The sequence below is a fragment of the Castanea sativa genome, chromosome 12, assembly GCF_040712315.1.
Source record: "Castanea sativa cultivar Marrone di Chiusa Pesio chromosome 12, ASM4071231v1".
Taxonomy (NCBI): domain Eukaryota; kingdom Viridiplantae; phylum Streptophyta; class Magnoliopsida; order Fagales; family Fagaceae; genus Castanea; species Castanea sativa.
Window position 1 is genome coordinate 10,256,797 of NC_134024.1, and position 8,475 is coordinate 10,265,271.

Consider the following 8,475-nt stretch of genomic DNA (forward strand, 5'->3'; position numbering starts at 1 on the left):
TCTCTTATCAATTATATGAGTTACTTTTATGTTGTTAAATTTGGACTAAAGAGTATTTTTTTGGTCCATAAAATCTAGGCTTGTTTTCATTATAATCATTTATATTTAAAATTTTGCATTTTAGCTTTATCATGCTTGATTCTATTTTTATATTAGTACTGTTATACAAGTATTGTTATACATCTTCGTTAGTAATTTGACCATTTAGTACCAAATTAACAATCAAATTACTAAACATTCATTAGGCTCCTAACGGTCAAATTACAAATAGAAAAAATAAAAAGAAAAAGAAATAGACAGTACTCACAGTATAGTTAATATGAAAACAAGTTCAAACATGAAGGATCAAAATAAAAGTAAACTCAAATTTTAAGGGCTAAAACAATAATTTAGTTTTCAATTATGATAATTTCTCCAGTCTAACGGAAACCCACAAGGGTGCTGCCAAACCAAGAGGAGTTCTACCTTTAAATTGGGTTTCTTCATGCCCTCATCATGGCCGTAATATCTGCTACAAATTTCATACATTTCATATTTTTTTCTGAATATCAATTGTTTTTGTAGACCGCCATGTAATACTAAACTCATTTATTAAGAAAACTAGAGTACAAACTACTCTCCTCTATTGTACTACTAAATTATCAACCAAATTTATAAAACTAGAGTACAAACTACTCTCCCCTGTTGTACTACTAAATTATCAACAACAACAAAATGTAGGAAGTAAATTATAATAGTACTAGTATCAATAATTTGAGAACAAAAATTAAATTTTAATGCATAATTTAGGATTCAAATCATATTTTTACCAAAATATTTTTTTTTATTTCAAAAGAAAAATAAAAGGGATACATGTTTTCTTGTGGTGGTTTTTTTCCGAAGCTAAATTGTTTTCTTTTCAAAGTAACAAATTTCATACATTTCATTTTTTTTTTTTTCTGAATATCAATTGTTTTTGTAGACCGCCATGCAATTTAAAATAGTATTTATAAATAAATATTAAAAGTAATAATATCTTATATAAGGTGAGGAATTTTTTAACTCTAACCTAATCTCATTTATTAACAAAACTAGAGTACAAACTATACTCCCCTATTGTACTACTAAATTATCAACCAAATTAATAAAACTAGAGTACAAACTACTCTCCCCTGTTGTACTACTAAATTATCAACAACAACAACAAAATGTAGGAGGTAAATTATAATAGTACTAGTATCAATAATTTGAGAACGAAAATTGAATTTTAATGCATAATTTAGGATTCAAATCATATTTTTACCAAAATATTTTTTGTATTTTAAAAGAAAAATAAAAGGAATACATGGTTTCTTGTGGTGGTTTTTTTCCGAAGCTAAATTGCTTTCTTTTCAAAGTAACAAATTTCATACATTTCTTTTTTTTTTTTTTCTGAATATCAATTGTTTTTGTAGACCGCCATGTAATTTAAAATAGTATTTATAAATAAATATTAAAAATAATAATATCTTATATAAGGTGAGGAATTTTTTAACTCTAACCTAATCTCATTTATTAAGAAAACTAGAGTACAAACTATACTCCCCTATTGTACTACTAAATTATCAACCAAATTAATAAAACTAGAGTACAAACTACTCTCCCCTGTTGTACTACTAAATTATCAACAACAAAAAAATGTAGGAGGTAAATTATAATAGTACTAGTATCAATAATTTGAGAACAAAAATTGAATTTTAATGCATAATTTAGGATTCAAATCATATTTTTACCAAAATATTTTTTGTATTTCAAAAGAAAAATAAAAGGAATACATGTTTTTTTGTGGTGGTTTTTTTCCGAAGCTAAATTGTTTTCTTTTCAAAGCAACAAATTTCATACATTTCATATTTTTTTCTGAATAACAATTGTTTTTGTAGACCGCCATGTAATTTAAAATAGTATTTATAAATATTAAAAGTAATAATATCTTATAAAAGGTGAGGAATTTTTTAACTCTAACCTAATCTCATTTATTAAGAAAACTAGAGTACAAACTACTCTCGCCAATTGTACTACTAAATTATCAACCAAATTAATAAAACTAGAGTACAAACTACTCTCCCCTATCGTACTACTAAATTATCAACAGCAAAAAAATGTAGGAGGTAAATTATAATAGTACTAGTATCAATAATTTGAGAACAAAAATTGAATTTTAATGCATAATTTAGGATTCAAATCATATTTTTACGAAAATATTTTTTGTATGTCAAAAGAAAAATAAAAGGAATACATGTTTTCTAGTGGTGGTTTTTTTCCGTAGCTAAATTGTTTTCATTCCAAAGTAACAAATTTCATACATTTCATATTTTTTTTCTGAATATCAATTGTTTTTGTAGACCTCCATGTAATTTAAAATAGTATTTATAAATAAATATTAAAAATAATAATATCTTATACAAGGTGAGGAATTTTTTAACTCTAACCTAATCTCATCTATTAAGAAAACTAGAGTACAAACTACTCTCCCCTATTGTACTACTAAATTATCAACCAAATTAATAAAACTAGAGTACAAATTACTCTCTCCTGTCGTACTACTAAATTATCAACAACAAAAAAAGGTAGGAGGTAAGTTATAATAGTACTAGTATCAATAATTTGAGAACAAAAATTGAATTTTAATGCATAATTTTAATTTAGGATTCAAATCATATTTTTACTAAAATATTTTTTGTAGAAAAATAAAAGGAATACATGTTTTCTTGTGGTGGTTTTTTTTCCGAAGCTAAATTGTTTTCTTTTCAAAGTAACACGTGATGCTCTCAAAACCACCATTATTTGAGAAGAGTATTATGTCACGATACTCCTCGAGTACTAAATATTTAGTTTAAGTCTCTAATGGAACAAGTATTAGATTTTCCATACTGCTAATATTCTTTCTCTGTTTCATTATTTTAGTACAATTACATCGTTAAAATTGACAAAAACAGTTTGATATTACTCTTTTCTATTTTTAAGGTTTGTTTAATACTATTTATTTGGACTTGACAACATTATTTACCATTCACTGTAATATCATTCTCCAGCTTAATCATCAGCCCCCTGGAGGTCCAACAAGTAAGATCTAAAGCTCGAGACTATCTTAGGGAATACGACATTCATCTATACTGTTGCTGTGTTCAGCAGAACAATACAATACAAACACATTCTAGTGGATAAGAGCCAGAACAACTTGACAAAACACAGTGATATTCAACTTGGACCTAGTAAGTAGTATCAATATATCTTTAATCCTTCTTCTTTTCTTTTAATGGTCCTTTGGGGATTTTACTCAAAACCTTCGCATCAAACACTGCATACTGCTTCTTGATTTCAACCATTGCCTTCTCAGCAAAGGAATCGATCTGGTCGTCATATTTCTCATAAAGCACAGGTATTGTGTGCAGCAAGACAAAGACTGTTTCACAAATTTCAAATTGCCAACACAAATTAATTAAATTACTCTTTGATCAAATACTTTAACAAGTATGGGACAGAGAGAATAGAATTCCTTACCTATGTAGAACAAGGTCAGGAAGTTGCACCAATTCCCAACTATTGAAAGAGCCCATAAGCCAGCAATAGCCTGATATCCAGATCAGCAAAGAATCATGTTAGTGACATTATCCAAGCATTCATACAAGGTAAGATGTAACAACAGAATTGTGATCTATGAGCAATGAACTGCAAGGTAGAAATAGTCCGCTCTTTTTGGCATGCATGTTTTGTTCATTCAGATTTCTCACATGCAAGTGTAAATTGATATGCTCAAAATGCAGAGCCAGTGGCAAATGGTTCTGGCAATAATAGGAACATCAGAAAATGACACTCAATAACAAGCAAGCAGGGGAAAAGTCAACGTACAATAAGAAAACTCTTCAAATCTCTCCCAGATGCAATATCCCGTAATACGGCCAGTGCATTATTGAGTTCAATTCTCACTGCAGAGACAACCTCAAGGACAAGATTTTCAGGAAGTCCAGCTTGTGGGATGTGAGGTGGAGCCCTGGTCAATGAACAAACTGATTAAAAGCCACATAAAATTACCTCACACAGGCATAGAGAAAAGAAGTATCGATCAGCTTACTTATTAATAAATGTGGATACATTGGACCACAGGAAAAGGAAAGCCAGAGAGAGTATTAGGATATGGCAGACCAGAGTGACTAAGTGGTATTCAAGCAACTCAAAGAAAACCCACAAGGCAGTGGCACCACCAAGTACACTAGCAGAGATCTTCTTGTTCCTCCACAAGAAGACATCAGCAACTGCAACCAAAAAAACCAAAGGCATAAGAAAATGATAATAAACACATAAGGAGGACCAGAAATTGAGGGCAGTCCTTTTGCCACGAACTTTTTTAAAGGCATAGTTAAGGGATTAACACCACAAAAAAAAAAAACAAAACAACAACAACAACAACAACGATATGCCTTTCTGTGGGGAAAAAAAGGATCCTTTAAATTTTATTTTCTCTTCCTTAGAAACATTTCCAAAAAGCTTTAAAAAATCAGGGGTGTTTGGTATATGTGTTTGAAAACATGTGTTTTGCTGTTTGAAAACATGTGTGAAAATACATGAGAGTGAAAAAGTATGACCCGTTTAATTAAAGGTTCATTTATTTGTTTTTCTACATAATCAAAACAACATAAAATTTGAGCAATAACTTAGAAACGGGTTTGGTGAGAGAGGAGGGGCAAGGCAACTGTTCTAACCAAAATTTGAATGATACAACTTTTCATGAGTCTTGTGACTTGTTTAAAAAATAAACGTGGATGGGTTTATGAGTCGTCACGTAATGGATTGAAGGAGATTTCTCAAGACCCATTTGGAGGAAAACTTGGTTCGACAGGATATATCATAGGAAGGAGAATATCTCAGAAACATTGGTAATTCACTCCTATGGCTATGCACACCAATTGTTTTATTTTCCAATAGCCAAAACAAAAATGCATGAGATTGAGATTGCAAAAATAACTGAACAGCAAAGCAACAACAATAAAAATCAAAATCAAAAATCAAACACAAAAGAGGATTGGCTTATTAAGTCCATACGTAATGATTACAAGCCAAACAAAACTAGAATTCGAAGTCATATTAAAAACACATTCTCAAAACCAAGTATTAACCTGAATCGCATTCAATCACAAACTAAAAACGCAAACTTTTTTTAGTTCCTCTTCTTTTTTTTGGCCACATTTCCTCACATCAATCAAACACAACACAGATCTATGGCTCTCTGTTTGATCGCCAAGAAAAAAAAAAAAAACAGAACCAGGCAATAGAAAAGTTTCAAATAACTAAAGACCGATTTCTTGAGCTAGATAAATAAATAAAAAGTTAGCCAAAAACAAAAACGTAAAATTTCTTACATTTTCTCATCAAACAAACAGATCATACAATAATGAGAATGAAAGAGAGGGAGAGAGATTACCTTTTCCACCGCCGAGGACTTTGTGGACGGGCTTTTCTCTGCCGAAGAGCCTGTAAATCTTGGCTTTGGCAGAGCCGAAGGGATTCAACTTCTCGTCGGAGTCGGAATCGGAATCGGACGACGACGACGAGTCGTGTTGGTCGTGGATCTTTTCAACGATCTTGTCCATCAGCGACTCCGGCCGGCGATCATGGTCCGCCATGGATCTCCGCCACACCCGAGAGATAGCTCGCGTTTCAGAGAGAAATGGAAAAAATGGACGAAACGTCCAAAGCTTTCACAGTCTTAAGTTTCAGTTTTTCACAGAGAGAAAACAGAGAGAGCGAGAGAAGTGCAATTTTGGGCTGGGCTGTTTATATGGGCTCAGGGTGGCAGAGCCTACAGGTTCGGAGACGAACGAGAGGTTCGGATTTCGGAGTGTAACGGTAAACGAGGAGAGAAGGGTGCAGGCGGACGCAGAATTAGAGAGTAATACAGAGTAGTGAGGAGGGGGGGGGAGAATCTATTGTGACAGTTATTTGCATACCTCTATTGTCACCACTACACGTGGCAGTGATTCTTGTGAATAGTATTTTTAATGAGAGATTTTGGTATGCATTTTATATCATGATTCATGATGATAAGTATTTTTAATTTGATACTATATTTATATGGAATTAATTATTTTCTAAGTCATTCCTTAGGCTAATTAATAATGCTCAGCTAAGTCACAAATATTAATCTATTAAGAAGATCACTATGCTACATTGCTTAGTCCGCAAGAGTAAAGTAATTTTTTTTTTTTTTTCTATAGTTAAGAATAGATGATTTGAATATGGGTCCGGTTAAGCCATCCATTCTTTGAAATATTTTCTCGAAAATTGAAAAAACTGTCAATATTTTTTTAATTCTCGAAAAGATATTTTCAAAAATGATTAATTATTGTGTGCCCTTATGGCACACATTAGCAAAATCCTTTGAATATTAGTTCATCAAAAGATGATTTGAATATTGGTTTCCCTAATAAAAAAGGAGTAATTTTTGAATTCTGAGGCTCTTTGCAAAAAAGTATTATCATTGAGATAATGTATATGTCATGTTGAATGGATTTATTTTATGAAAAAGAAAATTTTAATACAAACTATGTTAAAATTAAAATTGTCAATGTGCTATAATAGAAATTCTAATTTTAGCAATTTTTAACTATACAAAAAAGAAGTCATAAAATTAAAAACAACATTCAATAAGACATGAGGTTCTTTTAATCTAGACAATTTGCTTATCATTAATGATGAAACACTTAACCACTGCACACTATTGGTACGATAGTCACTCTATAAATATAAGTGATTGTGGGGTGTTGGGTGCAAGGTGCAAGGACTAGAATTCAAATCTCTAAGAGGGAGTTTCACACATATATATACACTTAAATTTAAGCTAGATTAAAATTTCTATCTTGTGTAAAAAAAAATGATGAAACACTTGCAGAAAACAATATTCATTGGTTATAGTATTAGCATTCAATAATTATTTTTAAAATAGCAGTTAATGAGACATGAATTGCTTTAAAACTAGACAATTAACATACTATCAATAACAAAAACACTTAAGAATATAAAAAGAACCCATATTTATCATAGTCATAAAAATTTGCATTTAATAATTATAAACTAAAAATTACCATTTAATGAGGCATAATTTTTTTTCCTAGAATATGGAGGGTTTAGCCTTTAATCTTTTTAAGGGTTCAAATAATAAGTAATAATCCAATGATAATGTCTAGATTGAAATGCCACCCCTCATCCCCGTCATCTATAAAGGAGAAAAAAATTAATCCTTTTAGAAGCTCCTCTTTTAAATAGATGAATATCATGATTTTGCTAAGTCATTTTTTTTTTTTTGAATTGGCTTATACTGTTATAAACGTTAAAAAAAAAAAAAACAATTGGACAATAAAATCAACCCAACGTTAGATAAGACCAAAATTTGTGCTATACACGTTCTTCAATTTTAGTAAAGATCCTCATACTATTTTCAATGAAATATATGGAGCATGCATCCATAAAATTGAAATAAATAAATAAACAAAGTAAATAAGAATGAATGAGAATTCAGCAAGAAGTGGTATATCTATGACAAGGAAGGCTGTTACGTTGGAGGGCCCACAATTAATTTTTTTTTTTTTTTTGCATGGCTCGAGGCCGAACTAGTTTTGGATTTGACGGCGTTTACGAGACTCAAGTGGGAGAGAGATAGCCGTTTATTTTATACGTTGATGCAATCTGCGCCGTCAACTAATTCCAGTAACAGAGGGTAGTTAACTACACGTGGCGCAATTATGGAGCTTTAGCAACGACGGTGCAGGTACGCATTAGAATGATTACACAAAGAGGTTGACACATGCTACTCTTTTGGGCCCAAGGTCCAATTATAGTTGGCCAACAAACCTCTCCCACATTTCACATTTCATACTTTCCCATTGGTGGCCCCAAACCCAAAAAAAAAAAAAAATCTTAGAAATTTTGAAAATTTAATCACCTTCACACTATGGGACAATGGATTGAGGGGTACCCTAGATCTATTGGACGTTTGAGCATAAATGCATAATAATGTATATGTTATATTTTGCCTTTAGAAAAACAAAGGTCCTTGTCGTGACTCAAGGCATCTAAAAGCAAATTGAAAACTTATATGAAAAATTCTTGAAATAAATGGTATCATAAGTTATGTTATATTTTCGTAATAAGTTATAAAGGTCAAATTAGGTCCATCCATTCCAAACCCACAAAATTTGATTCTGGAAAAAAAATCACTTCTTCTCCTCTTATTATCCTATTGAGACTGCTAAATCTCGTTCTATTTAGGTCGAGTCCAATATCTACCTATAAATGGGGTTTTGTCATCCCTATTACTTTTCTTTTGCTTTAAATAAATAGCATAGGGCCCTTTCATCATATGTGTATGGAAAAGAGAAATTCACCAAAAAGAGAAAATTTGAAAGTAATTGACAACTTTTAAATTTGGTGGACACCAATCTAGCTCAACCAAAAAAAAAAAAA

General features: G+C 31.1%; 1 protein-coding gene across 1 annotated transcript; it reads right to left on the minus strand.

Moving 5' to 3' along the window:
• Nucleotides 1-2,997: 2,997 nt before the first annotated feature.
• LOC142621241 (reticulon-like protein B2) lies at nucleotides 2,998-5,677 on the minus strand. Its single transcript, XM_075794560.1, has 5 exons — nucleotides 5,438-5,677; nucleotides 4,091-4,271; nucleotides 3,868-4,009; nucleotides 3,520-3,589; nucleotides 2,998-3,421 (listed from the first exon to the last, which is right to left on the minus strand). The coding sequence occupies exons 1-5, from the start codon at nucleotides 5,637-5,639 to the stop codon at nucleotides 3,252-3,254; spliced, it is 765 nt and encodes a 254-aa protein (XP_075650675.1). The 5' UTR covers nucleotides 5,640-5,677; the 3' UTR covers nucleotides 2,998-3,251.
• Between the last annotated feature and the right edge of the window lie 2,798 nt (nucleotides 5,678-8,475).

Coding starts and splice junctions, on each gene's coding strand:
- LOC142621241 (XM_075794560.1), bottom strand. CDS start 5,639: ATGGCGGACCATGATCGCCGGCCGGAGTCGCTGATGGACAAGATCGTT. Junction 4,272..5,437: donor AGTCCTCGGCGGTGGAAAAG/GTAATCTCTCTC, acceptor TTTTGGTTGCAG/TTGCTGATGTCTTCTTGTGG. Junction 3,590..3,867: donor ATTTGAAGAGTTTTCTTATT/GTACGTTGACTT, acceptor TCTGGATATCAG/GCTATTGCTGGCTTATGGGC.